General features: G+C 39.7%; 1 protein-coding gene across 4 annotated transcripts in view; it reads right to left on the bottom strand.

The window, feature by feature from the left end:
- Positions 1-7,680: 7,680 nt before the first annotated feature.
- The window catches only part of LOC146386582 (inter-alpha-trypsin inhibitor heavy chain H3-like), a 37,791-nt gene continuing 24,918 nt past the window's right edge, over positions 7,681-20,553 (bottom strand). For 2 of the 4 annotated variants that reach the window (XM_084927739.1, XM_084927741.1), the window contains 19 exons: positions 20,130-20,284; positions 19,942-20,046; positions 19,697-19,859; positions 19,430-19,540; positions 19,192-19,320; positions 18,851-18,967; positions 18,599-18,767; positions 15,744-15,869; positions 15,049-15,230; positions 14,737-14,919; positions 13,366-13,505; positions 13,069-13,229; positions 12,934-12,963; positions 12,746-12,790; positions 12,063-12,191; positions 11,373-11,574; positions 11,025-11,200; positions 10,554-10,665; positions 7,681-10,437 (listed from right to left, as the gene is read on the bottom strand). In XM_084927739.1, the coding sequence (XP_084783865.1) occupies positions 10,299-10,437; positions 10,554-10,665; positions 11,025-11,200; positions 11,373-11,574; positions 12,063-12,191; positions 12,746-12,790; positions 12,934-12,963; positions 13,069-13,229; positions 13,366-13,505; positions 14,737-14,919; positions 15,049-15,230; positions 15,744-15,869; positions 18,599-18,767; positions 18,851-18,967; positions 19,192-19,320; positions 19,430-19,540; positions 19,697-19,859; positions 19,942-20,046; positions 20,130-20,284 (2,574 nt within the window). In that variant the 3' untranslated portion in view covers positions 7,681-10,298. Of the gene's footprint in view, positions 10,438-10,553; positions 10,666-11,024; positions 11,201-11,372; positions 11,575-12,062; positions 12,192-12,745; positions 12,807-12,933; positions 12,964-13,068; positions 13,230-13,365; positions 13,506-14,736; positions 14,920-15,048; positions 15,231-15,743; positions 15,870-18,598; positions 18,768-18,850; positions 18,968-19,191; positions 19,321-19,429; positions 19,541-19,696; positions 19,860-19,941; positions 20,047-20,129; positions 20,285-20,553 lie in introns of those variants that run through there. The other 2 variants (XM_084927740.1, XM_084927742.1) reach the window with 2 other exon arrangements.

A 20,553-nucleotide genomic window follows, 5' to 3' on the forward strand; every position in this document is an offset into this window, starting at 1 on the left:
TTTTCTTCATTATCTCAGCATCTGGAATTCAACTCCCTGCAGTGATAAACATTAGGCCCCTCTCAGTCTCTTTCTCCTTCCTTCTCTCTCCAAATCCTTGCACCTAGATCAGATGTAATTGTGATTAACAACGCTGTGACAAGAGGACACAAGACTTTCGTCACGACGGAAAAGCAAGCAAACAAACAAACACGATGAGATAAAATAGCAAAAATATGTTCAACATCTTATCACAGATGCTAACTGTTTCCGTATGCGAGGAGGAGGAGGGGAGGCGGCGGCCATGGAGAGGAGCGGAGCGGTGCACGTGAGGGAGTGAAAGAGGAACTTGAGAATATCCTCCCTGTGCCTTTGGCCTGCGCCTGACTTCAGAGCTAAGCCCGCTCTCAAGAGAAGGTCAACACCAGGTTCAACTTTTCACCTCGGCAGCCTGAGAGAACACACTAAATACCAAGGATTACACCAAGGTGCGCCGCAATATCGCCCAGCCTTCCAGGGCAATTCAGAACTGACCTACACAGCCCATTTAAAGAAAGGAAATGCATTTTGAGTATAAAATGTCTACTGCTATAGGGTTAGATGCACTTAAGTCTATGAGCTCAAACAGCATTCATAAAATAAGCACAGAAATAAAAGTATTATTTCATTACATGTGTCACATTTAGCCATGTAGACAGTCTACAGTCAGGAGTCACGCCTTGTCCTTTATTATCTATATGTGATTATGCACGTGTGTGCTGGTACAGCAATGTCAGCGCAAGTCAGGTGTAACCGCACCGACAGACAGACGGGCAGTCGGCCGGCTGGCGTCAGCAGCCACACGCCTGTCACGACACACCGCACGGCAAGAAGTCACATACCGCAGCGCCCACACTGCGTGCACACAATGAGCGCTCAGTCTCCCGCATCACGCACCAGCGGCAGCAGCAATGTGAAATATTCACACGGGGACAAAAGGTGGAGAGACGGGTGGGCGAGGGGGGAAGACCTGCGAGGGGAGGATGGAGAACATAGTTTAAGAAGATCAAGTTCAGAATGGAAAGAAGTGACAAGAAATAATAACGTGACAAACTCGGGAGATTTCAGAGAGATGCCATGTTGTGTGACTGAGGCAGGCATTCTTGCGTGTTCGTGGTTTGTGTACAATGAGGAAGAAAAGAGATGATTAACGATAAAATAAGTAAGATGTACATTGATGAGTAAAGAAAAGGACAATGCAACTATTTTTACTTCCATGATTTTCAGTAATAATCAACTTCTGCCTGAAGCAATTAGTTACAAGTCGTATAGAACACAAAGCCTCCTGTATGTGAGGATTTTCTGCTAGTCTCTCTTTTGCAGAGTTAACTGAATGTTTCTTGATGGGAATGAATTATTTCATTTACATCTTTAGTTTGGGCTCTGTCATTATAGGACAGGTGTGTGACAATTAACTGATTAATCAAAATCCCAATCAACAGATTAGGCATCACCAATCAAAATAAAAACTTTTTTTCTATTTTGCATGGAAAATTAGCCTTCTTCTTTAAAATATAATATCTATGCTACAATAAAATGTGAAAATAATTGTACTGCTGTACATGAGAAACTGCAAAGTTCACTCAGGAAACTGCTGTATGCAAGCCTGAGTACAGAGCCTGAATTTACAGATACTACATGTTTGAAGTTCTCCTGCACTCTAGTGGAGGACCAGGAGATCTACACTTTAACCCTGCTGCTGCTACACAAACTCCTTGTTAAAACCTCCTTTAATTCAGATTGACTTGATGTTAGTGACCTTGTGGAGATCTGTGAGACGAATGGCAAAGATATTAATATCAGCCATGTGTGAAGAAGTCACTCGGGCATTTTCTGCAACAATGGCCAAACAGAGTACTGGAGTGGGGCCCTCTGACGCTATTGCCCACACTGTGAGCCGTGGACATCTGGTGTTGATCAGCAAAGCTTACACTAACACATACATACAAAGAGATGGACACACATACGCAAACACTTCTGCAAAGAACCCCCTTCAGAAAATCCCTCTCAACTCCTGAACTTCCGACATGACCTGAGTCAACATACTTGCCCTGGACCTGTTGGTGCACACACTGTGTAATAGGAGCTGGAGAGTTGTAACAGTACAAGGAGTTTTCACATCCTTCATACAAGTTTGCACAGCTATTCTTGGTAGTATATCACTTGGACTTCTATTCTCTGTGGCTAGCCAAACCTCAGTCCAAACCACTGGGGTTTTCCCTGCTCAGAATGTGCCTTTGGGGGGGGTCGAGTATGCATGTACGCACAACTGGTCAGTGTACTGTAAAGGTAATCAGTCTGTGTTACCGTATTTAACTAAAATCCATGCATTTTTCTGTTATTTCTGACCACTTTAAAAACAAAATTGTCTGTAATGCTTGAGTAAATGAAACCCCAATTAAAAATAATTTTATTATAATGCTGAAAATTTTACTTTGGCTCTGGCTGAAACTTATTTGAAGGACAATTAAAATAAAAATCCTTTGTGCAGTAAAGACCCCGACTAAATTACAGTTGGCCTCATTAGGAGCAGGGACTGGTCCCCAAGAGGACCACTGGCTCTGAGGAGATCTGTTTTTATACTGGATAAGGTCCCAAAGACACAAACAAAACAAAACCGCGTAGACACACAAACACAATATATTTCAGGCTCACTGCGTTGGGGCAACTACAGCACCAAACCACCAATGCATGCAATAACATACAACAAAACTGTGTGTGTGATTGTTAATAAGACAACTGTCGGAGTCACTACATTTCAAAGTGAACATCCTGATAGCTCAACATGTCCTGAACCTTTCTGCTAAAAATGTGTCCGCTGTGTAGTAAATGCCATGCAGTGAAAGTCGCATGTACATATTTCAGATAAACAAATAAAATTTCAATATTAGACAAATAACCAGAGTAAATACAAATTGCTGTTTATAAATGATGATGTCATTTATTAAGGGATAAAAGCTATGAAACCTATCTGGCCCTGTGTGAAAAAGCAAATCCCCCCTAAACCCAATAACTGGTTGTGCCACTCTTGGCACTAAGAACTGCAATGAAGCATTTGTGATAACTGGCCAAAGGTCTTTCACATCACTGTTGAAGAATTTTGGACCACTCTTCTTTGCAGATTTATTTAATTGAGCCACATTAGGAGATTCAAGTATAAAAGGCCCGTTTAAGGTCATGCTAAAATATCTTAGTCCTGCTGCTTAACCCGCGGGTGCTTGAACTTCAGCACATGAACTGATTCCAGACATTTTTCCATCGATTACAGCAAGTAGTCCAGGTCCTGAAGCTGAAAAAAGCCCTGTTTTATCACACTACCGTCACCATCTTTGACTGTTGGTTAGTTTTACACCAGATTCAACAGGACTTAAATCAGAAAGTTGAACTTCAAGGTGCCTTAAAGCAAATGTGAGCCATGCCTTTGTGTTCTCTTTGGTCAGCAGTGGTTTTCTCCTTGGACCTCTTCCCACGGATGACATTTTTGCCTCTCATTTGTGGATAATGGCTCTCACCGTGGTTCACTGGAGTCCCAAAGCCTTAAAAATGGCCTCGTAACCTCTTCCTGACTGATAGACGTCAATGATTTTGGCATTATGTGCTGGTTTTTGAGATCTTTAAGCCTACTTTGTCTGACTGGTTCTATTTAAGTAATTTCTTGGCTCAACAAGTCTGAAAGTAATCAGGCCTGGGTGTGGCACACTTTTCTTTTGAACAGACCAATGCTCAGGTGGAGTTCTGTATGGAATTAAATAATATCGCCAAAGAAATTGTATTTCTATCCACCGGCTACCAAGATTAGGCCAACTAAAAATCACATTTATATTCGGTTTTGTCCAAACAAACAAACACAAGGTTTTCTAATTATGTGTCAGCGACCGCAGGTATGTTCACTGTATCTGCGCTGTAAGGGCTTTCTAAAGGATATAGTTTCGATTATTTATGACAAAATAATATTAACTAAAGAATAATCTGTAGTCATTAAGAGGTTATACAATTTTGAACTGATACTGTCACTGCCTCCTTTGTGTTTTTTTCTGTTAGATGTTTGTCTCTCTCTTTCACACACACACACACACACACACACACACACACACACTATACAGCGTGATAACCATTTTGCGCTTTTGCAGTCTTGGAAGAATGACGTACCTCATATCCGCGCGTTTAAATCAGGTCTGTCCCATGTTACCTGCCTCAGGTGAGTACCGTGTTCAGTGGGACACTACCTGTTAACAAATGGCTGTACTTGCTGATGGTGTTTGTAAGGGTAGCCTGCACCACCGCAGGGCTCTGGCCTACACATAAGGCAATATTTATTTCAATGTGAGGTCGTTATAATCTTTCCTAAAACAATTCAAAACCGAGTAAACATAACAAAGTAATTCTGGGTTGTTTATGAGATGTGATATTAAGCATATAAAACACGTAAAGAAGACGTTCGTGCATTAGCATCTTATAAGCTAGTGACCAGTTGGACCGTTCGCTTTTTTCTTTGTAACTGAAGGTAAAGGTTTACCTGAGCTGTTTGCCATCGTCTCTCCACGTTTGTTCATTTCAAAGTATTTCCACTGCACCTCATCTCTCTCTGCAGTATCTCACTATTATATGATTGTCCCATTGTGAGTGGTGTATATATCTCTGACTTCCAGTTGGTGGCGCAGTCGCACGTTTATATGAGCTACTAATGATGAATTGAACATGTTGCTGCGCTGATTTACTGAGGACACATGTAAACGATCAGCTGTCGTTAGTACGTCCAACAGTGCTTTGTCAGCATACAATCACAGGTTGTTTTGAGGCTGAAAGTTTTTACTGAGGATGCATGACGTCAACGAATTCAGAAAAGTTATATAGATATTGGTTTTTATCAAATCTGAAAACATGAAGTCACTGAAATAGTTATTGAAATAACGAGTTAGTCATTGTTTAATAAAAAAAAAAAAAGTTTTTAAGTGCACGAGCAGTTACAATGATGCATCTACAACTTACCAAGCACAACTCTGAATAATAACAATATTAATATTATTAATAATAATAATAATAATTTGCACGATTTACACAATTTACACAAACACATCCTTTCACGAAAAGTTAAAAGTTTCGCAATTTAGCATCGTCAAGTTTAGTTTGAACTTACCAAAGACCATGTTGATCCTTTTTGCCATATTCAATAAGCAGAGCCACAAAACATGAAAGTCTTGATTACTATTGCAAAAACGGTAATTAGATTACCGTTACTTTCCCGTAGGAACGCTGCGTTACTGCGTTACTAAAACCGTGATTTTTTTGCGAGAATGTCTCATGACAGTGACGTAAGCGAGTGCGACGTTTGTGACAACAGCTGTGTGCAGATCAACAATGGATCATATATCAAGTGCAGGAGAGAGTATGAGCGTGCAGTGTTTAAAGCGTGGAAGTAGTGACCTTATTTTGAGTTTGATTCCATAAAAAGTGACAAAAACATTAGTGTCCATTGTGCGTGGGAAGAAAACTTCTTTTTACAGCGAAAAAAAACCCTAAGCTTGCAAGCAAACACCGAGTGTGCAACGATGTAATGGGAAATTCACAGAGAAACTCGCGGATTCTTCCACTGACCGCTGCGGCACACCTGCACCAGGGTAAACCTCCGCCTACCCTGCTCCTGCTTTACAGGTGAAAATAGAGCAACAGGACCGCTAGTCTTTGACTTTATTTATTTTTCTGCTGTGTTTTCCTTGCAAATATTTGAAAGAGTGAGTGTAAACACACACAAAAAAATATTTTATGTGCTGGAATATGCAGAAAATAGGTTTAAATGTTAAACAAATTTCTTCCAGTCAGAGAATGTTGCATATAATTTAATTTTTGCTTGATGCATAAAGTTAAAAGATTAAAACTAATAAAACAAGTTTTAAAAAGGGACTTTTCCATTTGATTACATTTTGTGATGGATTATGCAGAAAAAGTAGAATTGGGCTGACAGATCTATCGCTTTATCACCTATTCAGGTTGTAAATCGTGTTTTTAAAAAGTAACTAAGTAACTAAGTAATTAATTACTTTTGAAAATAAGTAATCAGTAAAGTAACGGGATTACTTTTTTGGGGAAGTAATCAGTAATTAGTTACTGATTACTTTTTTCAAGTAACTTGACCAACACTGGTCTTGATCGTGCCAGATGTGTGTGACACATTTCATAACTTTTCAAGCTTTCCAAACCCCACCACTTCACATTGCAGCGAGCCACAAGGGCAAAGATTCAGGATTTTATTTAATACATTTTACACCAACATACATTTTCTTATAGAAACTGTATCACAAATCTTTATTACTGGCTGAATAAAGGGAATTAGTGTAGACAGCTTGAGCTAGGAAATTAATAAAGCAATTAAGGTAATGTTATTCAACCAACAGCAGCCTTTTAAAGGAACGTTTTAAAAAGATTAAAAGATTTAATAATTGATAAAATTATAATGTTAATTATATTATGATAAAAAATTGGAGGATATGCCCTCTGAAGTCTGAGAACTACTGCTTTAAAGTCATAACTAACTTTCCAAATATTTCTAAAAAGGACTGTCATGAACCAAGCAGCCAGGAACACACAGGCACAAATGTAATCTTCAAAAAAAATGGGTTTTATTAGTGATGGCCCGTTTGAAGCTGAAGCTCCGGTGCGTGTGTCAAAAAAATCAACACACTACTTCAGAAGCACTGTGTCGAAGCTTGATTCGTTTGGCCAGAGTCACGTGATCAGTGACGTCTGAAGCTTCATTTAGAACCTAACTGCTTCGTTATCTGATTCAGTGGTTTATAAGGAAGCGAATCATTCGCGGGATTTGTGGAGTGTTTTGATGGTGACAGATAGCGAACCACTGATATTTCTGAGAGATTTGGAGCCAGCGAGGAATAGAGGAGGTTCTGTTGTGTGGGAGTATTTTGAATTGATTTTTGTCAATCGGGTGGGTTTTCCAGCTCTGTGTTCTGGCCGTTTGCTTTTGTTTTGTGCGTGTTTATTTTATCTGAAAACGGGAAAAACTTAAAATGTCAAAAATCTGCTTCCAAATATCATTAAATAACTTTAGAAAAACTTCCACTTGACTCTTTACATGTAATGTTGTAAAAATATATATTTTATTGTTTAATTCATCTGAAAATGTTAGTCTGCCAAATGTTATTTATTCTCTTTATCTGATAGTTTGTGGGGCCCAGGTAGACTGTATAACTGCATCTCTACCAGTTTCTGTGCGCTCCAGCCTCTTCTGTGCCATGTGAAGGGATTTTCCTTAAGGCAGGAGAAATTATCTCCACGAAAAGGAACAGGTTCGGCCATCGCAAAGTGGAACAAATTCTCTTCTTAAATAAAAATGAAAAAGGGTTACCTTAAATGCATCATGTTTTTAATTTGCAAGTTCATAAGCATTTCCCCTTTCCAGTTCACAATCAATTCTGTCCCCAGGTCAAAAATATGTCTGGGAAAATTTCCCTAATATAATATTATTTATAAATATGCAATTAACCGCTAGACGGGTATAAGTGCATGGAGGCAGGACCTCACAGCAGAAGCCTACTCCATAATGTGTTGTACATTATCATATGTATATTATATGTAATGCGGTGTTTTTCAATTATTGTATTTACCAACATCAATAAGTCACAAGCAAAGAAAGACCACACCATGGTGCATGTTTAAACAAGGAAAGTTTACTGGTCAAAATTATTTATTAAACAAATAAACCACATTTTTTTAACCACTAAAGAATACACGTTCAAAGCAACACAACGGCGGCCCAATATCAGACAGAATTCCACTCTGTAGAGTGGGCAGTCATAATGAAGCAGTTGGTTTTATTTTGTGGATTCAAGCTGCTCTTCATATTTTTGGCCACCAGATGTCACCAGAGAGGACTGTGTTGAAAAGCTTCGAGTAATGAACTATTTTTCAATACAAGCTTCAATGCTTCAGAAAGCTTCATTTGGCCATCACTAGGTTTTATTATACCCCAAAAAGGACAAGATGATTCCAAAAATTCAAAATGACAAAAATAAACTTTTTTTAAGAACCAAGTGGGCCCATAAAAGAGGTTAACTTAACAAAACTCAACTCAAAAGTCACTTAACAAAACATAACTCAACAAACTGACCTGCCCAAATGAGAAACAGCTCCAGTTATATAGCAAATGAATAAACCATTATATACACCAAAGGTGAAAACTAGAGAGATAACAGCTAACCATCATTCAAGAAGAACCCATTCCCCCTACATGATCACAATAGATGGTCCAGTCCATTCTATTGGCTTCTGCATTTAAACCAGCTCCACCCTCAGCCTCCTCTTTCAGCCAAACCAGGAAGGACTGGAGCGAAGGCCAGGTAACTCAGAAAGAACAGAAATATAATTAATATAACATATACCCATATAAAATAACAAACAATGCAAAACAGAGTCTATGCCACCATTTGGACTATAGCTTAGTGCTGTCATGCATTACAGGTGAACTCAAAATATCAAAAGTTAACTTATGATCACAGAAGCTTTAGAGCATAATGTAAACATAAGACAAAAAGATCAAATGAATATTACCCAAGTATTTCAATTGTGTGGTTGCATGCAGCCATCATAAGGACAATCCTAACCAGTGGTCCTGTTACACGTATAACCCCAGAAGATCACAATTTATCTGAGTTCTACACTGAAATGGAAAATCCCACCAAACACATAACGGAAACTCACATTAAAACACAACAGTGCCCCAAATCTTAACTAACCATCATTTATATCGTATATCTACATGTACAGCATTTTCAGGAAAATGTGTGTACTAATGCAAAGCGGTCGTTTTTTCAATAAGAAGAGATGACTTGGAAGAACTGAACATGATTTATTGAGATAGAGAAATTAATGTATTTTGTAACTCTGATGACCTATCAAGTAAGGAATCCCAGCAGATGATAGGATTTAGGACAGAGCCCCGTGGTGTCTACATGCTGGTGGTGGTGAAGATAAAGACTCAGGCTCGGATGGAGCTCTGACTAAGATGTCTGTGAGGTGGAAATAAGACGAGGTAAACTTAGATTTGTGAAGCGCCTTTCAAGAAACCAAAGGATGCTTTACAGAAGAGTATCAAAAGACAAAAGTATATAAATAAATGAGAGGTTAATGGGTTTCAGGGGATGGGGGGCTGCCAAACTGTGGGGGACAGAAAGCACACTCATGGTTGAAGACTTCAGAAACTATGTGTGTATGGGTGCATCAGGTCAAACAGGTACTGCAGGGCCAGGGCATTGAGGGTTTTTTAAGTGAGAAAAAGGATATAAGTAATGCGTGATGTGACCAGGAATCAATGGAAATTATGAGGGTGGGGGTGATGTGTTCCCAGAGCTTGGTGCATGTTAGAAGCCTAGCAGCTGAGTTTCTGGACATACTGGAGCCTGTCCAGGACTCCAGGACCTCACTGCAATAATCCAGCCAGTTGGTGAAAAAGTCATGGATGAGGGTCTCTGCTACAGATGCTCATCAGGTGACATTTCATTTATATGAGCCTGGAATGGAAGTGTGAAGCTCAAATTGTCACCCAGATTGTGAACTTCTGGGGATAGTAGGATGTGGCGACCGACTATGTCAGTGAGTAGATCGCCAATCTTTGGGAGTACAGCTTTGAAGGCCACAACAATAAGTTCTGTTTTATTACTGTTGAGCTTGACTAGGTTAGATGACATCTGTGTTATAATTGCAGCTGACATGACTAAACTCAGCCTGCTAACCAGTTCTTCAACAGCTGAAGCGCAGAAAATGTGAACACCGTGTGCCATTCTCAAGTCCAATATCTTTTTTTTTTATGCTGACAGGGAGCACTTTTTTAAAAAGAAAAATATTTATTTAATTCCAAGAAAGCATAGAGAAATGAATGCAGTATGTCATATATGCAGACTATTCAGAAAGCTTTACCTGCCATGTTATTTGTGTCATCATTAAATCTATCTTGACTCACACACTGTCATTGTGTGAGTCAAGCAAACTATCTCCCCGATGCTGTTTGACTAAATAACGTTTAGCAGGAGAGGTTCAGTTCGATTACACTCTGTAATGCCAGACGGACACAAACACGTACACTCAAAATATACTGTAACGTGATATGCTTGCATTAATATAAACATGCACTTGCTTTCAGTTTTTGCATGTGTCACTTTGAAATAGAAAACACCCAGTGACTCACTACAATGCCTTCTCATCACACACCACCCAGAGCATGTAAATTTACCCTGCAGCTCTCAGTGCAATGCGGATCGCACTTTGCGTTTTCAAATAGCCGTAAAAAGGTCTGACACGGTGTAGTCTGAGGCTGTTCCATCGATCAGGCCTCTTCCCTCGTTGTCAACAAACCAGCAGGCGATGCTTTCTCCATTCTTCACATCCTTTTTGAAGTCTTTTTGCCAGTGTCTACAGAATGTATAGATGCTTTTTTTCAAGGAGGATTTGCACATACATGAAAGGAAACTAACTTTAAGGCTGAGTGAATATTATGCACACTTCTAAAATTTAAGGAGTCGCCTCACCTTGTCACATTCAGCCTTTGCCCCTTCACGTACATGGTGGCATCCAGTTTCTCCTGGCCTTCACCTGGACGCAGGTCTGTCAGCTCAAACACAACCCCACGGTAGAACTGACCTGTAGGAAAATAGCTTATGTGACATCTTTTGTTTCTGTTTTAAGAATTAGTTTTTAGTAAAAACAAAAGAGCTACACCAGGGGTGTCGAACTCCAGGCCTCGAGGGCCGGTGTCCTGCAGTTTTTAGATCTCACCCTAGGTCAGCACACCTGAATCAAATGATTAGTTCATTACCAGGCCTCTGGAGAACTTCAAGACATGTTGAGGAGGTAATTTAGCCTTTACAGTGTGTTCAGCTGTCTTGTATTAAGGTTACATCTACAAACTGCAGGACACCGGCCCTCGATGCCTGGAGTTCGACACCTGTGAGCTACACCGTCACTTTATTACTATATCAAAGCTTCTTGCAGTTTAATACCTAGCAGACCATGAACTGAAGCAGACAAGTGGTGGCTGTCCAGAGTGTAGAAACCCAGGTAGTCTTGGTGGTCGTGGCGTCTCTTCCAAACCTTTGTGTGTCGGATGACCCTGAATTTCACTGAGTGCCTCAGCGTCACTGTCAGACTGCAGTTTGTAACTAGCTTGAGCTCCATACTTGGTCAGAGGCATCCAAGTTGGAAAACACATTAAAAAATGAAGGAAAAAAACTAACGTAATTTGCAAATGGGATTAAAGTACATATAGTAATTAGTGGGACTGAAAAATGGTTTAAAATATTTAATAATTTCAACTTTACGCATGTGTTTTGCCTGGGGATTTTACTCACTTAGCATCTCTGAGTGAGGTGGCATCAGACCACAGCAGCTTGACCTGCTTGTCATTGTAGAAAACAGAGATATCCTGAATGCTCACATCCAGTCTCACCCCCAGCTTCTGATGTGTGATACCAAAACGGCCAAAGTAGGTGTTCACGTTACCATCCAGAGCAACTTTCTTCTTGCTAATTATTTGGCCATTCACCACAAAGCCTGAAATGAGGGAGGATAATGAATTTGGAAAATTTGAAAAAAGAAAATTCTCCCATTAGAACAAGTCCTTCAGTATCTTCTTGATGCATGCGCAATCGTCCAGGTAAGTAAATCCCCAAAGTTTGATTCTAGTCATCTGGACGTAGCGTTTTCAGTGGGAGAAACGTTTCATCTCTCATCCAAGTGACTTCTTCAGTCTCAGCTGACTGCAGGTTTCCCCAATCTTATAAACAGTACATTTGCATAATGACTGAAACCAGCCCACTGAAGGAACAATGGGCTGGGAGGTCAGTTCCTTGATCATTACAGTAGTGCTAGTTTCAGTTGTTATGCAAATGTACCATTTATGAGACTGGGGAAACCTGCAGTCAGCTGGGACTGAAGAAGTCACTTGGATGAGTGACGAAACGTTTCTCCCACTGAAAACACTACGTCCAGATGAACAGAATCAAACTTTGGGGAGTCCTTCAGTAAGACTCAGGACAGACCTGATTTGGGGTCTCTGACCAGACTGAAAATGGTTCCTGGTTTGTCGTTGATGTTGAAGCACAGAGCGTCGTTTTTATCTGGAAGCTCTATCATGAAATGGGGATCTCCATCAACTGCAGCAAGTAAGTCTGGAAAAAAAAGGTATATCTGAGTAAAAAGCTAATTTAATTATTGAGCTGACAGGTGTGTTATTATAATAAAACAGAGTCTGCACCAACAGTAAAACTATCTTACCTGCCCTTATGACAGCAGTGTACAGCCTGGTTTTTCAGAATTAAATGTTTTCAGTTAAATACACTTACTTGGTACATCTTGGTAGTACGAGGCTGAACCCCACTTACCTTGAAAACAGCCTTAATTCTTTGTGAAACGTGTTAAACAAGGCTCTGGTAACAGTTCTCAGACATTTTGGCCCAAATTGACATACCATCACCCCATTAATACATTAGTATTACTAATATTGTAACATTGTATTTGATATGGCAGACCTCTTAAATAATGACGGTCAAAACATTCACAACTCCTGAGTTTCTTGAGTCTTCTATGAATGTTTTCATTAACTGTATAAGGAAGCTGTAATGCTTACCTATTATAATAGCATGAAATGAAACCAAAAAAACCCCCACAGAAACCACCTGTCCACTATTTAAGTCAGTAAAAATGTTACATATGAAACACTTACCATCAATTACACGCGAGCCGACAGCAGGCGATGCATGTGCACCTGCTAAAAGCACAGTTTCCTTCATATGCATTGTGTAAGTCAGATAAGATAAGAAAGGCTTTACTTAACCCAGATTTGGGAAATTCTTCTCTTATAGCAGTTTAAAAGGTAAATGAAAACACATTAAATTCCAAGACTTCCCATACCCATGTGTCTTTCTGCTTGCTGTCGCTGGCCTGTAAAATAGGAAAGAAATGAAAAAGAAAAAGTTATTTTTGCCAAAGTGATGGGAGAAGAATGTTTCTGCTAATTTAATAAGCAGTGGATTTTCTTTCTCCTACTTTCAGTCAGCTTGTCAGCAATGAAAGAGCGATCAGCTCCATTCTCGTTTTCAGGCTTGGTGACCACCAAGGATGTGAGAGGGGTGACAAAGTTATACTTCAGAGACAGGTTCAGAGCCTTGGCTTCTATATTTCCTCTCTCCTCTTTAGTACTGAGAGCACTGGAAGAGAGACAGAGGACAAGATGGACATGACGTTAATAATTTATTATGATGTATAACATAATGTTTAACAAAAAAAAAATCACCATCAATAAATTTTCTGCACGGTAACAGAAAAATTTCCCCATGAACCAACCTGTTCTCCAGCTGCTGCTGGATGGTGAGGTAGGCCCACATACGCTCAATGAAATCTCCAAAAATGTACCCCTTTTCTGGGTACGCTGTCTGCCAGTCAGTCACACTGGCCTTTCCCTGTGCCACAAAGTTCTCTTCAGACTTGTTAAAAAGGAAAGATTAAATGACAGACATTATTCTGTGCAGCCACTCAACTTTTTTTTTATTTTTTAGCAAGCTGACATCAGTATGCTAATATTGTTTCAGATAATTACGTTTCATAGATATTCAATTATTAGAATCTGAGATGGTGTCGACAGTGTTTTCCAAATCTGCAGAGTACCTGCAGCATCTATAGTTTGTTCAACTTGCAAAGCAAAGCTTCCATGATAGCTTTGTGAAGCTGGCTAAATAACTCAGCTTGCAGTAAAGTACATAAATATCACATGAGCTTTGAAAATGGGCCTTTATCCCATCATCCATCTTAACACATTTTATGACTTTAGCATTAAACATTTTTGTTATTCTATATATTTATTTATTCTTTAAGTCTTTAACGTAGGGTCTTTACCTTACAATATAAAGCATAGGTGTCAAACTCTGGCCCGCAGGCCAAATTTGGCCCGCAGCCTAATTACATTTGGCCCGCGAAGCCATACCAAATTACTATTAGAGCTGGCCTACTGGTATTATACAGCTAATATATATATTGTTTAGTATTAAGCTTTGCTTGTTCCATATTCAGTTTTTCAGCAAAACTTGTTTGAGTCCATAAGAAAAGATTCATTCTTATATCTAGAGGAAGATTTTTTTTTCAATAAATATTAATGTTAGCCCGCGACTTTGTACCAGTTTTGAATTTTGGCCCACTGTGTATTTGAGTTTGACACCCCTGATATAAAGTGTCTTGAACTGACTATTGTTGTGATTTGACGCTATATCTTTATTAATTGAATTGAACACCACACACAGATTTGTTTTCATTTTAGTTTAAAGAGTTGAAGTTCATGAAGCACTTACAGTTGGTAAGATGGGTAGATATATGCTGGTAGGAACGTAGTACTAACTTTGTCATAGTTGTTTAAAGTATTTACACAGATCTGATCTTATAAGCATAAGTATTGTGCTTCACATAAGTATAAAGATGGATGGAAGCCACTAGCTTAGAATCTTAAGTTGAAAGCAGAAAAGAATGAAAAGTAATGAGACTCCACTTGATGTTCGGACTACAACAGTCAATTACAGCTCGGTTCATTTACAGTTCCTGAAATTCCATATTCAGCCACAGTAAGACTGGATAATAAGGCTCATTTGTATGAGCACTATCATAGATCTGAAGTCAAACTCATGTTGTAAAGGAAATACTTTAATAATGTGCTCTCCCTTTTCTCACCCCGTGGGCAAACACTTCCACCAAGAAGTTTTCCACGTCATTTTCCTTCAGCTGACCAGCGACCACGATCTCTGAGCCGTTGAACAGCTGGCTGTAGTGGGTTTTGGTTAAGAAGTCTGTATTCTCTGAATAACGCAGATCCACCTCCAAGAGCAGAGGGCTGGACACTTCCTCGTAGAAACCCTGCAACAAAGACACAAAATGAAATTCTTGAACTAATTGTTGCCATTTATGTAAGGCACAAACTAGCATTTCTACGCTTGCGTTGATTTTCATGTTACAGTCATTAATGTTCTTAATTTCTTGCCTTACCTTGAGTTGAATGGCAGCATCTGAACCCTCAAAAATTCTGCGGGCCACTCCTTTATTTTGCCTGCACATAACATCCAGGAAGGAGTAATCCACATCATTTCCAAATCCAAGACAGAACAGAGACATGCTTCCTCCAATAGCAGAAAATACATTCTGCTGGATTAGCTGGGGGATGGTCACCCCTGCAGACACAAACACACTTACATATGAGCATGCATTAAAAAGCTTCCATTTCCAATGAAATTGTCGAGTTGGGTGTCAGCTTTACATAACAAATCAGTTCCATCTTACTCCCTAACATTGTTAATATTCATTCATCTGCTATTATAAATGAGTAAAAAAAATGCTGCGGGATACAGGTTCCTCTTGCGTTCTTAGCTCAGGGTGAGCAGGTGGGTGAGCTGGTGGTGGGCCCAGCAGTTGCTTCGTGGCTTCCTCCGGTGAGCACCTGCCGGCCACATGCCGCTCCCACCTAAGGAGTGGGGATGGGTGAGGCAGCAGGCCGCGTCCTGGCTGATTGCAGGCCCCGCCCCACCACCTACCCCCATCGCCCGACTGAGGCCGCTGAGCCTGGCGGCCCTCACCCTGGGAGCCGGCACGGGCGCCGGAGCAGCCCGGACCCCTGTCTCTCCCTGCTGTCCCATACGTGGATCCACCACAATTTTCAACACACAGAATGTTTAAGATTGTCTCACCACTGTTTGGCATCCCGTCAGTCAGTAGAAAAATCATATCCACACTCCTCTCTGGAACTTTCTTTTCTTTTCTTTCTTTCTTCAGCAAACTAACTGCATCCAGTATAGCACTGTTGATGTTGGTGCCTGAAAAGCAACGATGCTTTGAGTAACATGAAAATCTCATCATGTTCAAACTTTTACTTTACTCTTTTACTTGTTAAGCCTTGACCAAAAGATTGATAATATTCTCTCTATGCAGTAGGACTGGATTCAGTTTAGTTACACTATAGCTCTGTACAAAAGTTCTCAAGACGTTTATTTAAGTTCTGAAATGAAAACACCACCTTAATTGTTTAATCTACACAAAACCTAAAAGTGTAAAAAAAAAAATATTACTCTGTTTTCTATGGTATTTTGAGCATGACTCTTTCTTGGCCGTGGCAGCTACTTCCTGTAGCTGTCTGTGGTCACTAATCATTGAATTGTTCTTTGTCCAGGGTGAAACAATTGTACAGGATAATTGTTTAAGAAATAAATAAAATTAATAAATTTCTCTAATCTACACATGGATAAATTATATATACATACACCTGCGTAATATTGTACTAAATATCACTTAGCAAGTTGCACCTCAACTAGATGCAATTGATAGCCATCAACAAGCTTCTGGCATAATTCTATGTCTAATCACTCTTCTTAGCAGAATTGGTAGAGTTCGTTTAAATCAGTTGGTTTAGAGGCATAAATCTTTAAAATGTAGCTCACAGATTTTCAATAGGGTTTAGGCTGCGGCTTTAGAAAGTTAGAAAGTTAATTTCAGAAGGTCATTGTTGCCCTGCTTCAAATATTTTCCTGTTGGAACACCTGATTGTGTCCAAGTTCAATCATTTAGCAGCTGATCTGAGGTGACGTTGAAGAGTTTGGAGGTAATCCTGCTTCTTCATTATTCCACCGATGTTGTGCAATGTACCAGTACCTCTTGCAGCAAATATATGATGATCACCCTGCTTGACAGCCTGTTCCGTGTTCTTAGGTTTGAAAGCCTCACCTTTACTTCTCCAAATATTCTTCTCGTCATTGACATCAGATAGCTCAATCTTTGTCTTGTTTGACCATAAAAGTTTTTCCCAAAGAACATCTGACTCGTCCATGTGGACTGCTGCAAATTTCATTTGAGCTTAAAGATGTCGATTTTGGTGCTGGGGTGTCTTTCTTGGTCGGCACCCTCTCAGTCCTTGATAGTGACGGTGGTGTTCCAGCAGTCTCCAGTTCATTGTAGCCTTGAGCCTTTGTGGTTTCTGTGACGTTCCTCAATATACTGATGAATTTCCTCCCATCTGAAGATGACAGTTTGGGTCTTCTTACCAGTGTTGGTCAAGTAATCATGTTACTTCACTGATTACTTATTTTCAAAAGTAATTAATTACTTAGTTACTTTTTAAAAACATGATTTACAACCTGAATAGGTGATAAAGCGATAGATCATTCAGCCCAATTCTACTTTTTCTGCATAATCCATCATACAAAATGTAATCAAATGGAAAAGTCTCTTTTTAAAACTTGTTTTATTAGTTTTAATCTTTTAACTTTATGCATCAAGCAAAAATGTAATTATATGCAACATTCTCTGACTGGAAGAAATTTGTTTAACATTTAAACCTATTTTCAGCACATAAAATAAAATATTTTTTTGTGTTTACACTCACTCTTTCAAATATTTGCAAGGAAAACACAGCAGAAAATAAATAAAATCAAAGACTAGCAGTCCTGTTGCTCTATTTTCACCTGTAAAGCAGGAGTAGGGTAGGCGGAGGTTTACCCTGGTGCAGGTGTGCCGCAGCGGTCAGTTGAAGAATCCGCGAGTTTCTCTGTGAATTTCCCATTACGTCGTAGCGCACTCGGTGCTTGCTTGGAAGTTTAGGGGTTTTTTTCGCTGTAAAAAGAAGTTTTCTTCCCACGCACAACGGACACTAATGTTTTTGTCACTTTTTATGGAATCAAACTCAAAATAAGGTCAGTACTTCCACGCTTTAAACGCTGCACGCTCATACTCTCTCGTACTCGATATATGATCCACTGTTGATCTGCACACAGCTGTTGCCACGAACGTCGCACTCGCTTACGTCACTGTCATGAGACATTCTCGCAAAAAAAAATAATCACGCTTTGAGTAACGCAGCCTTCCTACGGGAAAGTAACGGTAATCTAATTACCGTTTTTGCAATAGTAATCCCTTACTTTACTCGTTACTTGAAAAAAAGTAATCGGATTACGCGTTACTGCCCACCTCTGCTTCTTACAGACCTTGGCAAAAAACTTGTGCAATTGAAGTGATGATCTTGGAATCTGCAGTCGCTTAGAAATTGGCCCGAGAGACCTTCCCGATTTGTGTAACTCTACACAAAGTTCCTTGTATTTTTCCATTGTTCTGAGTATTGTTCAATCCAGTGAGGGATAACAAACATTTTTTTTTTTAATACTGGCAAAGAACTAATCAGTCATGATGACTAACAAGAAGTTAAAAGGTCTTATTAAATGTTTTTCATTAAAGTATGTCATACAATCAATCCACACTGGAAAAAGAATAGTTCAGAGAAGTCATTAAAAGCCCAAAATTACCATGAAATTCATGCCCATGATGACTATGTAAACGTCTGATTACAACTGTACATGTTTAGTGGCAACCTCACACTCAAAACTTGACAAAGTTGCTTGTTTTAGCTATATAACAGTAACACAGCAGAATGATGCCAGTCTTGTTGTGCAGTTGTCAATGACCTAGAATTTTGCCATTTTTCACTCATTCAATAATGCAGATAATAAGCAGAATAAAGAAAAAAAAATCACTGTACATAAAATTCAGCAATACTTACTTCCACTGTCCTGTATTTTCTTTACATAGTCAACGGCGTCAGAAACATTTCTCTTTGTTGCTTTGGTAAGATAATCCTTCCAGTAACTAATCTTATGCTCAAACAGGAGGATACCAAAGTGGTCCTCTTCGTGAAGGTCTTGCAGAATGGCAACCATTGATTCTCGGGTCTTTATATGTTTACAAAACATTTATGGAGATGAACACACTGTCATGCATACAGTATGTAATTTGCCTCTAATTAGTCCCCTACCTGTTCAATCTTTGCTCCATGCATCGATCCACTAGTGTCAATTACATACATCACATTCTTTGGGACTCTGGCCAGGTCAGGGGGAGAAAAGAAGTGCACAAAGTATCCATTTACTGCCTGAAGGGAAAGAGTACTTTGGGTTAAGATGAGCAAGGAAATGTATAGCAGACAAATACAGCTAGGGAAGTAAACGTAAGACTAAAAGCAAAATAATGATTGCATCTTCCAGTTCTATAAATAAAACTGCTGTCTATAAGAGTTTGAGATCAGTCAAAATTCTGTGCTTTAGCTGAGATAAAGGCTGCTTGTGTGCTGCTTTAAGTTCTGTCTCATCAGCTGACCTGAACTTCCCCCAGGCTTGTTGCTCGTTTCACATCATACTTGATGATGAAATCCCCATTAATTAATGAGCCCTTACAATCTGGACATTTCTGTTGCTGCTCCACTGTTGGTGAGAATGAGATGTGTGCCTGAGAAACAGAAAAGGTTCATTTCACTTTACATTATTGTACATATATCCTTTATACTTAAATGCTACATTGTAAAAACACAAGGACAGACATCTTGCCAAAATATCACCTTTGTGTCTGTGACAGTTTTCTCTATCAGAGGGATCAGCTCATTGGTGAGGAATGTTGCAGAAGCCTCAACAAAAGCAATGCCTTGAGGCTCATAGATGTCTGCCTCAATCTGTCACACCATCCATGGAAGTACATGAAGCATAAAAAATGAGGTCATTATGGCATAAAGACTCACTAAGTCAACGCAAGTTCCTTACACAAACTACTTCAGACAGCCCATCATTAATCATCATGAAGAAAAATAAAAGTGAAAAGTGAGTCCTACCTGAAACTCCTGCACTGGTTGTTCTACTTTGACTCGGATCAAGATCTCATAACTGCCCAGTGTTCTCTGAAGGAGCTCCTCGTAGATCAGAATGAAAGACACGCTGCTCTGGGCAGCAATGTTTACAGATACAGAAAACTTTTCCATCTTTCTTCCAGAAGCCCTGCAATAATAGATATGGATTACATTATTGCAGGTTGAGGGTGGAGGTTGGGATGTTTAATCTTCATCTTATTCCAGTATACTTGACAAGTCCAGCAGTCTTCCCAGAAGAAACAGCCTTCTCATACTGCTCCTTGGCGCTCTCTTTCTCCTTCACCTCTCCAACATACACCTGACCATCAATTTCCCTGTGACCCACGAGGATATGTGTCAACATTAAAGGAGGATGCGCTCTATGATCATTGTCAAAAATGCTGCACTATTGACTGACATGCTAAAGTTGGTGATGAAGGCCATCTTGGGCAACTCTACTTCAAAAAAGATTTCCTGGGATGAGTTCTCCTTGTTTAGCGCCTTGGAAGACATGACCGTGTGTGCGAAACGAGACGACACAGTGCAGGTGATTCGAATGCTTTGCACCTCCACCTTTTGAATAAATGGAAAATGTAATGTGCTGACAGAAAAAGATTATTAGTGTAGTTCAAGAGAATTATTGTTAGGTCTGTCTGGCACAGACCCACCGCTGGAACGAGACAATTCTACTACAACAGCAAAAAGCATTGGACACCAAGCAGAGCTCTTTGTTTGATCTCGTGCACGAGGGAGAGAACTGTGACGAGCGCCGTTCCTTCTGCTCGAACCCCAGTCGCTCTTATCTGCTCCCTCGTAGCACTGCTCTTTATTGTGGTTACATG

This window comes from Perissodus microlepis, chromosome 5 (genome assembly GCF_051167445.1).
Source record: "Perissodus microlepis isolate ML-2025 ecotype Zambia chromosome 5, ASM5116744v1, whole genome shotgun sequence".
NCBI classification, from domain to species: domain Eukaryota; kingdom Metazoa; phylum Chordata; class Actinopteri; order Cichliformes; family Cichlidae; genus Perissodus; species Perissodus microlepis.